The sequence below is a fragment of the Pieris rapae genome, chromosome 20 (genome assembly GCF_905147795.1).
Source record: "Pieris rapae chromosome 20, ilPieRapa1.1, whole genome shotgun sequence".
Lineage (NCBI taxonomy): Eukaryota > Metazoa > Arthropoda > Insecta > Lepidoptera > Pieridae > Pieris > Pieris rapae.
In genome coordinates, this window is record NC_059528.1 from 8,878,795 (window position 1) to 8,898,345 (window position 19,551).

A 19,551-nucleotide genomic window follows, 5' to 3' on the forward strand; every position below is an offset into this window, starting at 1 on the left:
TTTTAAATAACTTATACTCTTTTTTGTGTGTTTAAAAATAATTTAACCACGCACGTTTTTTAAATACTAATATAGCACTGTTTATTCTTTCTATTTACTTATTACTATAGCTCTTATCGTGCCTACTACCAATTTATTAAATCAACATTCAACGATATATGAATACTATTTATGTAATTATTATCTCAACAAGATAATTTAATATTTATGATAGAATTTTCAAATTATAAGCAATAGAATAACGTTTCTTTTTACAACTTTTATTATTTAATAGTCTAATGGTACGTGTAGACCTCCTCTACACACTGCGTAGACCTGTACACCACCACCACACCACACGCTACGACTGTCTTCATCTCGTAGACGCATATTTTCAGAAAAAAATAAAAGTGTGCATTTATTTGATTTTATTTGTGCACTCAAACATCACACAAAGTATTATAAAACTTGTTAAACAAAACATATATAGTATAAATATGTAACAATGACAGGAGAACTTACGAATCCGACGCAGCGCTAACCAGATCCATGTAACTTCACATCCGCGAATATACAATGTAAATACATAAACAGCAATTGCTGCAAATGTAGGAATATAACAACGCAAAAGAAAATAATAATAATAACAAATGATTTACACATCAACGTTTCTTCTAAACCATTAAACGAGCACATAACATTTTCTTTTGGTTCATTCATAATCTAGTTGTTAAACCATTTATTTGTTTAATTTTCTCAAAATTTCAGCTTCAGGTATGCCTCTAGTTTCTGGTATACCAAGAGCAATCACCATCCCAGTAAAATTGATGAAACCGAAAATGATGAAACTTATATGAAGACCAAAAGTTTCAATAAGTGTGGGGAAAGCCAGAAGTTGTGTCGATGCCAAAGCCCATCCGTACGTTTGTATGATTCCTGTGATTTGTGCTCGAACCTAAAATTTATTGAAAGACTACACTGGTTTTGTCCGAATATATTATTCCTCACAAGTGAAAGACCTTTTTTTATTTAACTAAACATAACCATGAAATATACAGTATTTACAATTTTCTTAACAATATATAATAAAATAAGTAATAATTAAAATAATTGAAAATTAATAAAAAAAGAAAATTGAAACAAATTTAAAGAGTTAGGTCCTTGCGGCAGAGTTCCTTAAAAATGATCTCGGATTAACTAAACCATATCATTGGTAATTATAACCATCAGTCCTGAACTCAGCAAGGGTATAAACAATTACTTAGGTCTACCACGATAGAAATTGTGACTTCTGTCTAAAAACTGCTGTGATCGTAGTTACCTGAAAATTAAACATCTCGAGGCATATAATAAATGGAAGAGACCTGACACCACCAGAAAACATGCCAACTGCGATAATCATGCACGTGATTGGGAGCCAGCCAGGAATCATGTAGCCTAGTTTTTGACACAGCATTGCTCCTCCAAGTAGACTAAAGGATAATCCAGATAGAGCATAAGATCCTGCATGAAGAGCCTGAAACCAGTATTCATAGATATAGGAACCAGTTTGCACACTGCTTTCCTTAGTTAATCGATGTGTAGAGAGTTCATTTTAAGGCTTGGCCTTTTTCCTTTTTTTTCTCCTACTTCGTTTAAGATAAATATATAATAAGATAATATCCCCCGCGAACCTGAGAGGTGCAAGTTGAGCTTGGTTTCCTCTTATCCCTCCCGACTGACAGTTGAGGTCTGAGAGAATTTGTTGAAGTATCATTATGAACAGCGTAGGTGAAAGGGATTTTTTTAGTACAAAAAAAGAATGTTTCGTTGTATCACTTCTCTATGAATCGGTATCTCCCGAACTCGTGTCTATTCTAATGATATTGGTCTATTAATTGTTTATTCGCTGTTTATAAAGACGAAAAATCAATTTGTTTTTAAATAAAAACATTTAGGTCGATCGTGGTTGCCATAATTTAAACTCACTTTTATAATCTGTTTATTTTTTATCTCAGGAGGCTCACCTGATCTTAAGTGATTCCGCCCCTCATAGACACTCACATTATCACTTCTTGAAAGAGCTGAGGGATCTGGGGATCTCCCGCCCTGGGGTGAGAATAGTGCTCCATGTGAGGTCGCCTGAAGGGCGGGGATTGGGACTGATGAACCGTCTTGCTAAACACCCCCAGCTTCTTAGAGGCTAATTAAGCGTGGATAATTTAATCCTTACACATCATACGAATTAATTAATTCTTTTATTAATACAACTTACCTTTCTTCCACACCTCTCAGCAACAATGGTCAAAATAAAGGCAGCAATAATCGATATAACGGGAAAGCTCATAGATTGTATTTCCGGGCTGATATTAATGTTAGAATCAGTGGACTCAAGTACAGCTGAGGCGTAAGTTATGATCGTGAGAGCACCATTCCATCCATATGTGGTCCAGACCAGCATCATTATTATAAAACCGTTGCGCCACGACTTGTTTTTAACTTAAAAAGATTCAGTAACGTTATTATACAAGGCAGAACACGAAATAGTACCACCACCCGCTAGTATTCTACAACATACAACTGAGCGTTTTTAAGGCAGTATCTATAATCATTTAACATGGGTTAAGTCTTTTGCCTGTTATATAAAGAAAGTATATACCTAGTCTTGCCATAAATACTGAAACAAAGAAAAATATTTTTTTTCTATTGCAAATAACATTTATTACTTTGACAGTGTGTTAGTTTAATACACAAATAAAAAGTAATTTATAATATAAAAAGTTATCAATAGAAGCACGCACTTATTCCATGGGAATATTATTCACTGCCAATCGTACGGATTTTTTAGGGCCTCCAAATTATCATGCCGTTTAGAGTCAGCCGTACTCTCTAAAACTGACCATAAATCATAATCTAGCGGATTAAGATCGGGACTAGACGACGGCCAGTCTTCAACTCTGATGAAGTCCGAAACGTTCATTTCCAAGCAAGACTGCGTACGCCGAGCTTTATGACCCGGCCCCGAGTCTTGCTTTTTTGTTATAAGAAATCGTGTCATTAAGAGGCTTCACTACCTTCTCAAGAATGGTAACCAAGAATCTTGATACACTTGTGCCGAAGTTTTGATACCTTTTTCACAAAAGTATGGCTCAGTCTCTCTTTCATAGGTAATATCCCACCAAACCATCACTGAAGTCGGATAGTGGCCACATTATCATTTCATTAGAGTTTTGAGCATAAATACGGACATTTTGATTGTAAAAAAATCAATTCAAAAGTCATCTTTTGAAATACTCGATATGGTTTTAGATCTTCATCTTTTTCATTTAATCTCGGGATAAAATCTTTTGCTTTCGGACAGGATTTCGTCGAATTCTTTCCCTTACTGCTTTGACCACTGTCACAAACAGAGGAGCTCTCATTGTACCTATTAATAGCCTAATTTGCCCAAATATAGAATAAGCCCAAATTGCATTTGACTCCGTACCTACTTTGTGTTATGCAATTACAGCGATTCGGTTTTCTTCATCACCCCACGATTTTAATATTGCAAAATATTATATAAGGTATCGGTACCAAAATGAGAAAACTCAATGAAAAATCATAAAAAATTACAGTTTCCAAATTAAAATATATTAGAACATATCAACCATAGCACAAGTATCCATTCTCTTTTAATTATTGAATACATTTTGAAAATTACTCGGCAAATTGTTACCTTTGTTCCAAAATTGGTGACTTTTATCGCTAGTGAGATAAGAATACTGATATTTCCACGGTGACACAAACTTAACTATGTATATATTTACAATCGGCTTATATGTACGTAAATAGGTAGCAATATTAATTATACAAATTACACTACAAATAATTGCTTATTTAATTCAATAAAAATACTATTTAATTTAATTATTCATTTAAAATAAAAAAGTCTTACATAATTTTGCCTAGAACACAGAAGAGTGTTAAATGACTGGCTGTCGCTTTATATAATGGCATAAGCACAATTCAACAGGAAGCGACGTAAATAAGCATTCGAAAAGTGGATATTTGGAGTAAATTTATTACAAGCATAAAAATCTTTCCTTCTTGATGTTATTCGAAATATACTATAGGGGTGAGGTATTTGATTATTTGTTATCTGTTGTTTATAATTCAATATATAGTATTATTATTTTTATTTTTAGTCATTTTATTTCTTAATTATAAGTAGGTACTTTAGTTTGTTTTTGATTATTTTAATATAATAAAAACACGCTTCCAAATTGATGGTCTTTTGTACGGTATTCACTCATTCATTTTTGAAGCAATCAATAATTTTTGTCATGTTATGTGTAATCATAACAATGCTTAGGTACAAAAATACTTACATATTTCCTCATAACCCAGCTTAGGTATATTTTTATATTCCTCCTCCTTTAGTTGGATGTGTTCTATTTCGTTTTTCACGGTCGGATTGTTTTCATTTAATCCTCTGAGAAACGCTACAGTTGAATATGCTTTCTAAAAGGTCAATAAATGTTAATTCTGGATTTGAAAGAATACTGCAGGTGCCTAAGGGTGGCGGCTTAAAGTGCTCGTTTTCTTTACATCTATACGCCTGCAAGTGCAATGCTAGTGTATGCAAATGATGTTTTTGCTTTTATATTATTGTCAGGCACCATATAATTAAAAAAAATACATTTTACATAATATACTAAAATAAAGCTCAGTAACCGGATTTGTCAATACCATACTTCTACAAACCTTCTCTAAGATATTACTTTGTACAATATTATTCGTAAAATTGTCGCGTCTTACAATTATCCTCAAATATAAATTCATTCATCTTCGTAAACATGGCGTGGATAAGTTTTATGAAGTTCAATGCAAATAAAAGGCCAGCAACGCACTTACGATCCTTCCGGCAATGTGAGTGTCCATGGGCGGCGGTATCACTTAACATCAGGTGAGCCTCCTGCTGCCTATGACACAAAAAAAATACTCACACTAATGTGGCCTCGTTTGACGAGATAATCTGGTGATTCAGGAGCAAATATCATCATTGTCGTCATCAAAATGTTAAAAGATAAACAGATCCACAGCATTGTATAATAATCGAAGTATGCGCCGAGGAGGTACATTAAGACAATTCCAATGTTTTGTAAAAGGGTTCCCAAAGATCCTATGGTACCTGGTAAATCATCATATTCACTAAACGTGGTTGTTAAAACACCAAAGAGACAGCTGTCTGAATAAGCTAACAAAGACTGATCGATAGTCTTTAAAGAAAATTTAATAAAACCAGTAACGTCCTATTCTCCATTAGGGGTCGTGGAACATAAAAATGAAAAATATGCGGTTATGAATAGGACTAGTGTAGTGAATATTAGTGCTGGTGCAGCATCTCAGACAGAAGAACAACAAGGCGACAAAAGTTACAGAATACTAAGATTATTAATTATGAATAATACCTTACTTTCAGTTATTCACAAGTTATGTAGTAATTAAGTAACAATAATATAACTTATTCACCACATATATTGTATAGGCTAGATTGTCATGTATGTATCTATCACTATCTTTTGTAAATTTTTTTTACATAAATAAACAATACCTATTAAATTAGTCTGGCACAGTTCACGCACGTATATCGGTATCACAACAAAGACGCCGGCACCCGCTACGCCGGCGAGGGCCCGTGCTACAAGCAACACTGTTAGGTTTGGTACAAAAAGTCTAAGAAGTATAGAAATCTGAAACATTAAACGGTTAGTAAATAATACATTCGTTCGAACAGTGAAGGAAAATAGTGCGAGGAAACCGGCTAACCGGCCGGCGGAAATCTTGCCTATTAGATTGACAAATGAAATTGATATTATATCTATACTATAATATTATAAAGAGGAAAGGTTTGATTTTTTGTTTGTTTGTTTGTTTGTATGAATTGAATAGGCTCCGAAACTACTTGGCAGATTTGAAAAATTCTTTCACTGTTGGAAAGCTACATCATTCCTGAGTGACATAGGCTATATTTCATTTTCAAAAAAAATAGGCATCCTTACTAAAATTACGATAACATTAACATTTGTTTATTATTTGATACAATTCTAACAGATGGCGCTGAGTTAAAGGTAGTTTAGTTTAGGTCCGTGTCGTGGTACCAACGTTTCACATAAGTTCTCCTACGGTTTCCCTTGATTAATTTACTACTATGTAATATAACAAAAACCTTAGCCACAGCAACGCTTGGCCGAGTCTGCTAGACTACTTATAAAAAAATAAAGTTGTAACAGAAATAAATAATAAATACAGCGTAATTCTTACTATACTCGGGGTAACCGTAGCAATCACAATCCATTTTCTACCAAATTTGTCAGCTGAGTAGGAGAACGGTATGACGAAAAACGCCGACGTAAAGCAGTTAATACTACCGATCCAGGATATGGCATACTTCGAAAGAGGATATCCCAAGGGGGATTCAGTGGATTGAAGGTACTTTGTCGTTGGAGACAGCCAGGCTGCCTCTAGGCCATAGAGAAGGAATCCTAACGAACCTGAAAAATTGTGTTTTTTTTTAAATAAACTATTTTTTAGCTTGGTCATTTTATATAAATTAAAAATTATATGAGAGTCCCTCAATGAACTATGCGATAAATGTTTATATTGTTTGTAAGTTAAAAATAAGGAGTAGATAGTTACGCAGTCCAAAGACATATTATTCTAATCTTTATCCACGTGCATTTCAACGAATACTGCTGACGGACTATCTAGCTCCCAATTAATAGATATCAAGTCAGTCTCAAGCAAATCACCATTGTAACCGGTCAAATAAAACATTAGTTAAACATTTATTGTTTTTAAAAACGCTCCAGCGCGAATTGCAATTGCGTGGAAGGCTTTAGGCCGCGGGTACGCATGAGGCCGGCTACTGGCTTCACGCTCACCCTTCGTCAAATACAGGAACATTTCTTGAACCTATCACGCTCCGAATCACAAACTGTCTGCGGCTTGGCGTTTCGGTCTGCGCTCCTCATAAATGTCCCTGTGGCAGTTGTCCACAAGCTCACGCAAGCATCGTGATTGTCATGCCAAAAAAGTGCTGGTCGCTTCTCGAAACATGCGGCATTCAACGAAATCATACGATAACACGGACAACGGATTAGTTAAGCTTTTCAAAGGGGGAACGCTGCCAGTATCTTCGGAACCTTGCCTAAAGGGACTCCTTTTAATAATATTTTTTAAATTATTAAATTTTAAGGTTAGTTATTATGTTACAATTATTTTAAAATACGCATATGTTATTAAATATAATTAAACATAATTAAAAAAAAAATACTATGAAAATAACTTTAGTAATACTTAAACACAAATTAAGTGAAACGCTTGCTTATGATGGAAAGACATCAGTTACCAAGTATAACTGGAAAATATCGTTTCTGAAGTAATTAAGACTTCTTAATTACTTCAGAAACGATATTTTTTAAACAACTTGTAGAATTATAGTTTACTTAAATTACATATTTAATTATTCCGCCACAAATATAAAACATATATATTGCTTTATCTTTTATTTAAATAGAAAACGAATAAAAATAATAATTTGTCCATTTATCTATGTACAAATAGAGAAGCAATTACTTAACATAATATTTACCTATAATTCCAAACAGCCATTGCCATACGCTATGTCCGCTTCCATTAAATTTGAAAAACATATTCACAAAACATCCATGTATTCTTAAAACTAAATGCTTACTATTTATAATTTTCAAAAGCAGAAACAATAAAATTTCTTGTTCGTATTTATTCAAATGTTCTCTGGCTATTAATTATCCTGCTTTTATATAGTATTTGTCATTTGTTATCAGCTATATTATTTCTACATTTGTTATTAAATATTTTAACTATATTTTCTTCGAGGATCGTAATTATTATTATTCATAAGTGAAATCATTTCATAATTCACTCAAGGCGCATGGATTTTTTTAAATAATTGTTTTTTTTTATCGAGTAACAAAACGACACATTATCAAAACTTGTTTTTTATTTCCATAACGATAACATTAACCACATTATATTCACTTTTAACCAGCAAAATCTAACTCTTGGTAAGTCACATCTTTGCGCTTTGTAGATTTGTAAAACGTTAATTAATTATAAGCGTTGTGTTTGTACTGCCGGCCGGCATCTATTATCGAGACCACACATTTATAAATGTATAACTTGTTTCTTTCCCCTCTCTGTTTTTGTGTTAGGAATGATGTGTGTGGCCTTGTTGGCACTAAAATTACTAAATAATTTGCTTACCTTCAACACCATCCATAAAATCTATTCTACATCTTAAATTCATCCATTACATTTGTGTTATGTATAATTAAACAAACAACGTAGATTCTACACCTGAAATAATATAATAAAAACTATCTGAAGCTTACTGGGCCTTTTCACGGCAGACACATTACAAGGACTTATAGATTCCTCAACGCAAGAGCGTCCCAGTTTTTATAAAGCCGGCAACGCATTTAACATGAAATTTCCGGGTTCCTTTGCCCTATCATAAAATATAAGTAAAAGTGTATATTATGGAGTATGGTATGGAATACAACATTCTCCTAAACACTATTAAAATTCAAAAACATCGCTAGATATTCTTATTACATGAACCAATGGCAAGAATTTAAAAACAATTTAATTTATTTTGCGTTATCTAGACTAGACGAAGTAGCACGTATTGCCATTTACGCTTGTTATTTCGTGATTATTTATAAACCTAACATGCCGCGACGTGGCCAATTTAAAGATAAATGTATTAATACATCAACATAAAAATTACAGTTTAAAATTCTTAAAAGTACACAAAAACTTAATATTTCATGTACAAGTAGTTTTAATAAGTTTAACATTTTAACAGTTGGTTTCTCCCCGACAAGAACTGCTCAATTTAAAAAGAAAATAATGTACATTTGGATGGTAAAGATAGTACTTGCTATGCAATGCAATTTGCTATTTATGTGCGCAATATATGTTATTATAACGAAAAGTCTAAAATGTCAGTGAAGGAAGGAAGGTTGACTGTTCCTCCAACCACAAGTGAGGCTCCTCAACCAGTGACGGACCCGAAGGGCCCAGTGGCTCAGGTCGAGTACAACATTAAAATGAAAACACACACGAGATCAAAGATATTATAAGGGCCTGAATATAAATCCTCAAACTTATTACCTACTTCATTCATTAGGTCATTTGGAGTATATTTTATAGGATTTGTATATTTATCTATAGATTAAAATAGGATAAAAAGTCTCGCATCTCATTAATCGTAATTGTTATGATTTTAACACAAGTGAAGTTAGCTATAATATTCTCGGTTGATTCTTTTTCATCATGCCGTACTAGCAGTCCAATGAAACGGCAACGCCACGCCCATCACCGATGTCTTGTACGAATGAATTTGCAAGGTGTTCATTATTAAATGGATATGTTAATTATTAACGTTTTCATTCTACAATTCGGTAAAAGTATTTTTTTAATAATAGCCCCAAATATAAAAATAATACAAAAACGCTGTACCTCTAAGGGGTACCGATTTTCAAAGGTTTTGAAGAATGCATTAAATCGACACTATGAAAATGATTGCATCGATATTACCGCACACTCAGCTGTGTTCAGTTTTAAATTGTGACTTTTTATTCCCAAATTAACTTATGTACTTAGCTGTAACCCTCAATTGAATCATTCAGTTTTATTAAGTGATTTGCATAATCTTTTAAAAATAAATACTAGCAGCGTAATAGTTACGTCAGGAAAGTAAATTCTATAAAACATTTAATAAATTTTACATATCGGTTTAAGAGATGGCCTTGTCATAAATTCACACTTTCTTTTAAATAAAGCAGTTACTAAAACTAAACGTATTCAGTGTTTGACAGGTAAAAACTTGTAGACGTACATAAATAACAAACAATGTTAGTGATGAAAAATGGATTATGGAAAAATGAAAACCCAGTTATGTGAATAGTGTAACACGAATATGGAATAGGGCAATAATAAATAAATAAATAAAAAACCTTATCTGTCTAAAAAGAAAAGATTTTTTTACAAAAGTAGAAACTTTATTTTACATAAAAATTCCTAATATAAAACAGATATGTAAAAATACATAAAAAATAGTTTTGCTAAAACAATGTGATACTTGACATTACAAATATTGGTAACTTATCTTGCTATAAAAGTTGCCTATGTATGGTCATTATTAAATTGAACTTGTCCACACTTATTGTGATTGAATACAAAAATACAAAACATGTAAAACATGCAAATAGAAAACATAATCATTCCGTAAGCCTAGATAATATGAACTGAGTTCTAGTATTAAAGTTCATTTGATTAAGATATTTGAGACCCTAAAAATATCAAAGAAACGTGTTGTGCTTAATGGGGTTAGTTTTTATTCTAAAGTAAACTTTGGTAATCCTAAATAGCTATATCTCGTATTGAGTTCAGCCAGAACTTGACATTTTCATCGGAAAGCCTCGTGAAGAGTGTAGGACTGGATTCTCCAGCGCATGAGTCAGAAAGCCAACCCGAAGTTATTCCCCAGAGAAGGTCGTCAGCTATTATTGGTGCGCCTACATCCGGCTGTGAAAGAAACCTTGATTGTTTGAAGTGGTTAAAGTAGCGTAGTCATAGTGGTGAGGATTGATTTTCTCAATGCTGAAATTCTGTTCTTGTAACATATTAGGTTTTCTTTCTATGGGAGCAATAAACACAAGGTCCACATTCCTATATCAATTCAAAGAAATAGAAAGTGTCTCTCTATGTAGATACTATTGGACAATACAATTTGTTTTTTTTTATAAACTTGACCCTGGCTAATACGAGTAGCTACTACAAATGTAAGTAATCTGGTAAACTCATTGTATTCGCTAATGAAGTTTATATTTAGGCCTCGTTTTAATCGCTTAAAAGGGGTGTGGCTATAAAGATAGAATGATATTATGTAAGCTGATTACGAAATAAATAAGTTCCATAAACTTACCATACAAGGACTATGAAGGCTGACGATTGGATTTAAGCACAACGTGGATTGGTCCAGAGTTTTATTGAAATGCTTCATTTGTTTGAGACATTTGGCCCAAGGAATCAACTTTTGTGTGGACACACGCATGCTATTATATTTCACTCTCTCTTTAGCTGATGCTGATAAAACATGACCATTCACCTGGAATTAAGGGCGTGTAATTAGAAGTACAATAAGCTCTATAAACGTTAAAAATAAACGAATATTCATTTCGCATCCTTTGTTTAGAATCTTGATCAGACCTTATCAGGAACTGCAAATATGGGAGATACATATATGAACCTTTTAGACCATTAAATAATAAAGATTCCCTAGTACAAATAAGCTGGTATACTATATTTGTCTGTCTGTCGAAATGTGTACACAGTCGGCAATCTCATTCTATGATTTATTCTGTTTGTTAAATTCTATTTCTCTATTTTCTTTTTCTCATAGAAAAAAGCTTTACGAACAGAATAATTAAGTTAAGAACTTACAATAAGCCTCGGCCAATAACTCGCGATGAACTTTCCACTAACAACTTCTCCTGCCTCCGCCGAAATAGGTATTGGCTTGATTTGAGCAGTATACGTCACTGGCTGAGCTAGCCTTAGTAAGGCTAGGTCATAGTTTGGTTGCTGATACGAGTATAGGGGATGGATCTCGATGCCCTTCAAAGCCATCAGAACACCACCCTTCTTGTAGTTAAAGGTTCCGAGACGAACCCTGAGTTGTTTAATTGTTTCTCTGATACTAAAACATATTTGTTGTGAAATATTAGAAATGCGTTTCATATATATATATATATATATTAAAATTATTGAATTTATATCTTTCTGTTTGAAGACAAAATCGACCAACAAGCATTAATTATCATCTTACTTATAGAACTCCCCAGCTGCAGATAAAATCCATTTGGAGTCAATAAGAGCTCCAGACGCAAAATGCGAGTTCCTCCTTTGTATCGACACAGTGTATGGATAGCTTGATTTTTTCATATCGTTTTTATTTTCTAGTTTGGTAGATTTTTCGTCTAAAACAAAAAGGTAATAATTATTTTTAATTTAAGTATAAGTAAACGCAGATTTCATTTATTTATATCATCATTAGCACGTACACCGCATGTAAGCATTTACATCAAAAATAATAAATAAGTAAAATCTGCGTTTACTGCACGAGACGTTATGCGACAGAATTGCCATTGGCCATAAAGTTAAGTTAAATATGTAACTACGAATAAATCAACCAATAGCATGTATTTTTTTCTCGATCTCCCTCTCTCACTCTCTCTCTCAATCGTTCTCAATCACTGTCTCCCTTTTATTTGACAAAAACGCTGCACTTCTTCGTGGCGGGTCGTAAAAATTTTACGAAATGTATTTGCCAAAATTGTTTAGCCCTACAGTCGCCATAAAGATCATCTCTCATGGGATATTAACGGTAATATTCGGTTATGACAGATTTAAGGATAGTGAAAGGCTTTAATAATTGACTTAAATGCACAAATTAATCAATATACACTTACTTAGTTTTGTAACATTTATTTCTTTAAAGTCCCGTTTTGGTTTTTGCGATAAACTCTTGTTAAAAACTTCATTACTCTCCGAATCAACTGACGAACTTTTATCACCTTCGTACTCGACTTCTTCATAATCTTCTGCGTTTATTGTGTAGAATAGAAAAAGTATAACATATAATATATGGTATTTCATTTCGAAGTAACAATTAAACGTGAATTGTTTGATATGTTTTGATAATCGATTAACGAAACTTAAAGAATAATATATGGCTTAAGCTCTGACTTGACACGCGCGTGACGAGTTCAACATAATTGGATTTAAAATTCGAATCGAAACTAAGATACTCTTATAATGTAAAATCGTTTTATAACAAGTGATCACAGGTTAAAAAAAGAAAGATTGAAAAACGATGTGCATTGTTCGTAGTCGCACCTGCTTTGTTTGTTGGCTAAGTATTTTATAACTACCGCATTAGTCTATAAATATTGTTTTGCTGCACGGATTAAATTTTCGGATGGGGTAAATATTTTTCATTTTTACAAGAAAAATATTATTGGTAGTTTATATTTGTAAGTGGGATCCCCTTGATTCGGTTCTAAAAAACCTTTGCCTAGATAACATTATTAGATCCGTAATATTATTGCATCTTGAGAAACGCGGCATTTCTTAAATGAAGTTGCAAATTGAAGATACTGGTTCCTTCGAATGAGGTAAATATAATCAAATACAAATTGATAATGTTGAAATAGAATTGCAAAGTAAGTCTTCCTTCGCGATTCTAAAAATCTATTGCAGACGCGACGACTCTTCGAATATGTGTAGCTAACGAAGGAAGGAATTAATTCTATAAGGTGCTAGATAAAGTTAGTTGCCTTATTTGTTAAGGGTTAGAGATATAGACACCGTTACTAAATTTGATAATGGCTAAATAGAAGTACACCAATCATATTTGATGGAAGGTAAACGTCGAGAGGAAATAGACATAATATCTTAAATACAAAATGATTGTTTTTTTATGACTAAACTAACAAGGAAATTAGAGGCATGTAGGCTTTGTTTTGAAAATGAATGTAAATTGAAGATTATTATGGTTACAATATACAAGTTATTATACAGTTTAAGGTTAGTTGTTGACTGTGACAACAATACAATACTATGGTATTGTGACGTCGTGAGAGTTGCACCACCATATAATATGTAGGATTTTAACAATAAAACACAAAAAATAATGATTTAATTAATAAGGTTTTTATAAAAAGAAAATCTATCTTATTGCTACAATGTATTTTAACTTTTCCGCTCACGCCTCAATGCTGGTTATAAAGACAGATATATCTTAAAATAATCCGTTTAACATAAAAGATATGAAGGAAATCTTTATGTTTAAATTATTTTATATATTACTAATTACTTAAGATGTCATGTGGAACATGGTATAATGGTTGCAGTTCCTTACAAACGTTGTGTAAAGCTTGGCGAATAAAAAAGTAGCGAATCAATCAGTTAACAATGACGCATTACAACAGCGCTCGTCAAAAGCACACCACAGAGGTACAAGCAAATTGTACATTTCTTTAATTCAACTCCAATATATAATTTTAACGATGAAGGACTAAACCGTGTTTGTCTGTTTAGAGCCTTTTAACAACTGTTGTTGAATCTCTTCATCAGTCTTTCCCCTGGTCTCGGGTAAGAAGAAGGTTACAATTGCTCCTAAAAGATTGAATACCCCAAAAAGAATAAACGTAGCTGGTAGACCGAAGGCATCAGCTATAGGTGCATATGCAAATAGCTGAACTGCACCGGTAATCCACGCGTGGGTTACGACACAGCCCATAACTCTTGTTCGGACCTGGAATTATATTTGAGGCAAATTTACTACTAAGATGATTATTACTCGTAGGTTCATCGGTATTGTAAATCGGTATTGGTTTTATAGAGCAGATCCACTAAATTTCTCAGCTGTAGTATGCAAATTGTATGGATTAGTTCCGAAGCGGACCTTAATGGGTCTATATTCATTAGTGCATACTCACCTGAAAACTAAACATTTCCGTCAATATTATATAAGGTAAAGGGCGTATCCCACCCGCATAGGTCGCAACTGATACAATCATGCACACAACTGGCAGCCAGCTTGGTATGACATACCCATATTTCTGCATCAACATTGCGATACCAAGGATTGATTGTGAAAACACTGATATAAAGAAGGTTCCCGCTAGTAAAGGCTGGAAAATATGTAATAATGTATAACTTAATGAATCATGTAGGACAGCAGTTGTGGCCTAGTGGCAGTGACTGAGGTCGTAAGTTCGATCTCCGGCTGTGCATCAATGGACATCCGCTCGAACGGTGATTAGCAGTGCCTGACACATCTTCATTTTTGTGGCTGAGGAGTACCCCTTTTCTCAAATTATGATGGGCCATATAAAAACATTTCTTAAACACAGCCGGGATTTACGTTTTTCACGAACTCACGAACGTGTAGGCAGGCAAAAAAGATGGTGAGTGGATGACGTAATAGAAATAGTAAGATAAAACTGGGCGGTAGATAAAAAGGCGAAGATAAAAAAGGCTTGGAGAAGGCCTTCACCGAACAGTGGTCCATACCAATATTACTAACAACATTAGAAATAGAATGTAAATTAAGTTGTGTGTTCCTAGATATAAGCTTTCATTGTTATGCCCGTTGGCAAACCCTTCGTTAAATAAATACATATTGTTTTTTTTATATGTACATTTGATACATTTCGAGAAAGAAAATTTTGATGAATGTATGAATACGCCTCTGACGGAAATGCTACCCATTTCCTTTAATACTACATATATATATATTTATTCATTATAATTAGTAGCATAAACCTTAACGAACTAGAAAGAAACACTAGAGTTCAAAATTTACCTTTCTTTCAAACTTTTCAGCAACCGCAGTCAACGTAAATGATGCCAGAATACTAACTATGGGAAAACTTAGTGTTTGCAATTCTGGACTTATGCCAAAATCAACCCCCGTCGAAGACAAAATGGCTGACGCGTATGCAATGATTGCGAAAGCACCGTTCCAAGCGTGAAACGTGAAAATGATGAGGATAATTATAAGACCACGTCTCCAAGCTTTATCTTTAACTGAAAAAAAAGGATTATGTTCAATAATTGAAAGCGTTATACCTAGGTAACACTGAAAATGTTTAGAAAATGAAAAGCGGCTTAAAGTAGTTTTCGAGGTAATCTCCATTCCTCTCTACTTCGGAAAAGCAGTGGGCACATTCTTACTTTGGGGTTTATCCTACGCCATTTGGTACACTTTCATAGCATCTTCAGGGCAATGTATATTTATTTTCTGAAGTTTATAAGTGTACATTATGTTACCTACATTAATAAATGGTTTTTGAATTTGATTTTCACGTGCAATAAGAGTTTTAAATTTGCCGCCATTTTGACATTAGGTCACCAAAGACTTTTAACTTGAAATAAAAAAACATGTATAAGCAATATTTCTGATTGGCCAGTTCTAAACATTTTCAGTGTTACACACGTATCAGATGAGCATGGTATATTTTTCCAAACAAACGTTTAACGGTACAGTCCTGTGCATCCATACACACTGTGTGTTTACGTAAAGTTTATGTATTACATATTTAAAACATAAGAAAATATATTTATGACAATTCAGTACTTACAATATTCTTAAACTACGTAGTTAATAAATCTGATGAAAAATTGATAATTAGAAAATTAAAAGAAATGTAAAAAGTTTATGTCCTGTATCATACTCTGCCTGTAATCTGTAAAATTACTTACGAATACTAATAAAATTTAGCTTAGGCATTGCCTGAAACTCTTTTTCCTGACGCTGCATAGCTTCGACTTCTGTTATCACAATTTTATCATCAGTATCCAAGCCTCGAAGATACGCAACAGCTTTGTGTGCTTCCTGAAACGAACAAATCAATATTTTTTTCAATATCATCGTCATATTAATTCATAAGTGATCCAAATGAAGGTAGTCTTATCTGAAACAAACCTCAATCTTCCCCAACTTGACCAAAAAAGCCGGAGACTCCGGCGCTCTTAACATCAGCACAGCCATCAATACTGGAAATGCAGCCATTACGTATAATACTTGAAAATACTCCATGTACGCGCCAAGTAAGTATATTATCAGGAAGCCCATGTTCTGCAGTACCACCTGAATAGATCCTAAGGATCCTATCATGTCTGGCTGGCTGATTTCTCTTACATACATTGGCCCAACTACGAATACACCTCCAGTAAAAAGACCGGATAAAGTACGGGCTATGCATAGCACTGTGATGTTTGGAAATAATATCTTTATACTGCTCGATATCTAAAATTAGAAAGTTTTATTATAGTAATATCTCAGGAGTGTACAATATTTAATAAATTAATCCGGGACGGGCCAGGTCATGTCATAACAGTTGAGATTAACTCTTTTGTTATATTTATTGCAAAACGAGATTTCTGCTTCCACTGATTGAAGTGTACAGACCCGGATGTGTGTTTTTCCTAAATAGATATATGAAAATGATAATATTGTAATATTTAATTTGAAATAAAACATATATACGCATTATTTACTTAAATTGAGAGAGTTTTACGTTTAATTTGTTATATCTACGAATCAAGGCGTATACTACCATTATATAATGAAAATTGGATTATCCGTCCCTTATTTAACACGACCTCCCATTATTTAAAAAGAGAGCTTACTTCTCTTTCAAAGGCTGGCGTGGTCCATGGGCTGCGTGACTGCAATTAGCTTGTTTGCTGTCGTATGACGTATCTTATAAAAAAACTGTCATATTCCAACCTGAATCAGCAGTTGCTATTGGACTCAGCTGTCGCGCAATTTATTATCAAAAAGGCTGTTTTTTTCATACATTGACGATAAAGACAATAATTATTTGGAAATCATCAATATCTAAATGCTCGCCAGTGGTCGTTGGGGCTCAGTTCTTTTTTTAGCTAAATTACATATTGTCTATATAAAAATACCCTTGATCCGTGGGGTCCTAGCGCTATAAGGCTTTTTAGGGAAATATCAAGAAGGTTAGTCGATATCACTGGAGACCGAAGAACTGGCACCTGGCAGCTACCTCGGACAAAGAATTAGTCTAGCTATCCAATGGGGGATCGCTGCCAGTATATTGCATAAAGGGAATACTTTTTAATTATTACATTTTAAGGTTAATTATTAGAAATATTGGATCAATTCTTATTATAACTTTCAAAATAAAAGATTCAGTTTCCGAGGCAATAAATTTTTACCTTAGGTCTTAACTGACCTTAAGATTCAATAAATTCTCCAGGCTTCATTCAATGCATTTCACTACATCATCAGTGACATTGACTGATTCATCGAAGGGCATACATTGTTGGCAGGTACTCACCATCTGAGGTATCGTGGTAGCGACAACCATCCACTTCCTGCCATAAATATTAGCCAAGTATGAGTAGATTGGTACTGCACCAGCAGAACTAAATACAACGATACTGGCAATCCAGGATATCATGGTCGTGGAGATGGGATTCCCCAGAGGAGAAGGGTCAGCTTGTAAAACTTTCTGCATCGGTGAAGTCCATCCAATCTCCATTCCATATATGAGGAAACCGATGCTTACTATGGAAATTATCTTTATTATAAAATTGTTTTGGCATTTTTGTCTTTGTTTTTGTCTTGTGACTCTAGAAGGCATATTGGTATGTTACTATTTATTAAAACTGGATTTTTGTTAAGTCATCGTCTCAAATGTGAACAAACAGTAATTAGAATAACAAGGCCAAATTTGTAAAATAATTTAAATTTCTCTGTTTTTACAGCCTTCTCGCTGTAATAAATTGTTAAATGAAAAACAGAATCAATTAATTAAATAAATCAGTGGCACTGATTTGGGCCTCGGATTGCTGTATCTGTTTCATGTTATTTTTTTTATTTCTAGGCAAGTAGGCAGCTTCTCATGCCTGACACACATCGTCGACTTTTTTGGGTCTAAGGCAAGCCAGTTACCTCACAATGATTTTCTTCATCGTTAGAGAGAATATTAACTGCACATATAGAAAGAAAGTCCATTGGTTCACCGCCGATCGCCGATCGATCTCAGGGAAGAGAGTCACACGCTAAGTAGCTGGACTAACACTGCTTTTCACAAATTTATTAAATGATTATAACTCTATTTAATTGTGCAGAGGGGAATTAAATTTTGGAACCTTAAACTGACCTTCGTAAACGAATAATCCTTTTACTATGTATGGTACTAATGGAGTTAAATAACATGACCTAAACTTACCTATAATCGAATATATCCATTGTATGTAAGTGTGGCCCTTTTTTTCTGGTGCCATTCTGAACCTCTTCTACCAGAATGCTCAAACGAATGGTACATTTATTAATAGTTTCAGATCCGTTATCTCATATACAAGTTGATAAAACAGTTGTTTTAGTATAATTACGTACAGTGTGTTTAAAATTTTAACAGATGTTACGCAAAATCATTGAATAATGCAGTGTCTGCCTGATTTCAAGTGTGAATACGAGCTCTTAAGCTCGTGTGTGTGTCTTGTAAGTGATCGTGTTAGTGGTTTTTGGTTTAAGGAAAATTCCCTGATAAATTCTGGTCCTTTTAAAACAGTTGCGGCTGGTCAAACACAAGAGAGTTTGGTTTAAAGACTTCATTAATCAAAAAAGACAAAAATGTGACCGTGCCGTGTTCAAAATTGCTCAAACAAATTTATCTTAATCATAAATATACATATCTTTAGACGGCAATTAAACAATACAATAACTTATAACAAACATTGAAATATGTAATAATATGCTACTGTTTAACGTTGAATAGAACCTTTTTAGTTCTCTGGAAAAGTTAAAGATTTATTTATAAGATGCAGTTTACATATACAATAATAATAATAATATACAAGCTTGTGATAGAAATGTGCGCAGATGGCAAGTGAAGAAAAAGATGGCGCATTTAGTCCGAATTTCAAAGTATTTTCAATTTACATAAAAAAAAA

The 19,551-nt window shown here is 33.5% G+C and overlaps 3 protein-coding genes across 3 annotated transcripts; all 3 read right to left on the bottom strand.

Moving 5' to 3' along the window:
- Positions 1-392: 392 nt before the first annotated feature.
- On the bottom strand, positions 393-7,773 carry LOC110994097 (facilitated trehalose transporter Tret1-2 homolog). The gene is made up of 8 exons (XM_022260596.2): positions 7,595-7,773; positions 6,265-6,494; positions 5,555-5,693; positions 4,947-5,131; positions 4,329-4,461; positions 2,234-2,457; positions 1,301-1,495; positions 393-934 (listed from the first exon to the last, which is right to left on the bottom strand). Exons 1-8 carry the CDS (start codon positions 7,653-7,655, stop codon positions 719-721), a joined length of 1,383 nt encoding a protein of 460 aa, XP_022116288.2. The 5' UTR covers positions 7,656-7,773; the 3' UTR covers positions 393-718.
- Positions 7,774-10,112: 2,339 nt separating this feature from the next.
- On the bottom strand, positions 10,113-13,746 carry LOC110994118 (trypsin-7). The gene is made up of 5 exons (XM_022260623.2): positions 12,522-13,746; positions 11,879-12,029; positions 11,494-11,749; positions 10,976-11,158; positions 10,113-10,575 (listed from the first exon to the last, which is right to left on the bottom strand). The coding sequence occupies exons 1-5, from the start codon at positions 12,706-12,708 to the stop codon at positions 10,411-10,413; spliced, it is 942 nt and encodes a 313-aa protein (XP_022116315.2). The 5' UTR covers positions 12,709-13,746; the 3' UTR covers positions 10,113-10,410.
- A 22-nt stretch (positions 13,747-13,768) lies between these two features.
- LOC110994110 (facilitated trehalose transporter Tret1-2 homolog) lies at positions 13,769-18,933 on the bottom strand. Its single transcript, XM_022260611.2, has 7 exons — positions 18,828-18,933; positions 17,931-18,160; positions 16,544-16,867; positions 16,321-16,453; positions 15,422-15,645; positions 14,553-14,747; positions 13,769-14,368 (listed from the first exon to the last, which is right to left on the bottom strand). The coding sequence occupies exons 1-7, from the start codon at positions 18,880-18,882 to the stop codon at positions 14,129-14,131; spliced, it is 1,401 nt and encodes a 466-aa protein (XP_022116303.2). The 5' UTR covers positions 18,883-18,933; the 3' UTR covers positions 13,769-14,128.
- Between the last annotated feature and the right edge of the window lie 618 nt (positions 18,934-19,551).

Coding starts and splice junctions, on each gene's coding strand:
- LOC110994097 (XM_022260596.2), bottom strand. CDS start 7,655: ATGTTTTTCAAATTTAATGGAAGCGGACATAGCGTATGGCAATGGCTG. Junction 6,495..7,594: donor ATGGCTGTTTGGAATTATAG/GTAAATATTATG, acceptor ACAATTTTTCAG/GTTCGTTAGGATTCCTTCTC. Junction 5,694..6,264: donor CTACGGTTACCCCGAGTATA/GTAAGAATTACG, acceptor TTAATGTTTCAG/ATTTCTATACTTCTTAGACT.
- LOC110994118 (XM_022260623.2), bottom strand. CDS start 12,708: ATGAAATACCATATATTATATGTTATACTTTTTCTATTCTACACAATA. Junction 12,030..12,521: donor AATAAATGTTACAAAACTAA/GTAAGTGTATAT, acceptor TTTTTGTTTTAG/ACGAAAAATCTACCAAACTA. Junction 11,750..11,878: donor GCAGCTGGGGAGTTCTATAA/GTAAGATGATAA, acceptor AATATGTTTTAG/TATCAGAGAAACAATTAAAC.
- LOC110994110 (XM_022260611.2), bottom strand. CDS start 18,882: ATGGCACCAGAAAAAAAGGGCCACACTTACATACAATGGATATATTCG. Junction 15,646..16,320: donor GCTAAATTTTATTAGTATTC/GTAAGTAATTTT, acceptor CTTTTTTTTCAG/TTAAAGATAAAGCTTGGAGA. Junction 14,748..15,421: donor CTGAAAAGTTTGAAAGAAAG/GTAAATTTTGAA, acceptor CATATTTTCCAG/CCTTTACTAGCGGGAACCTT.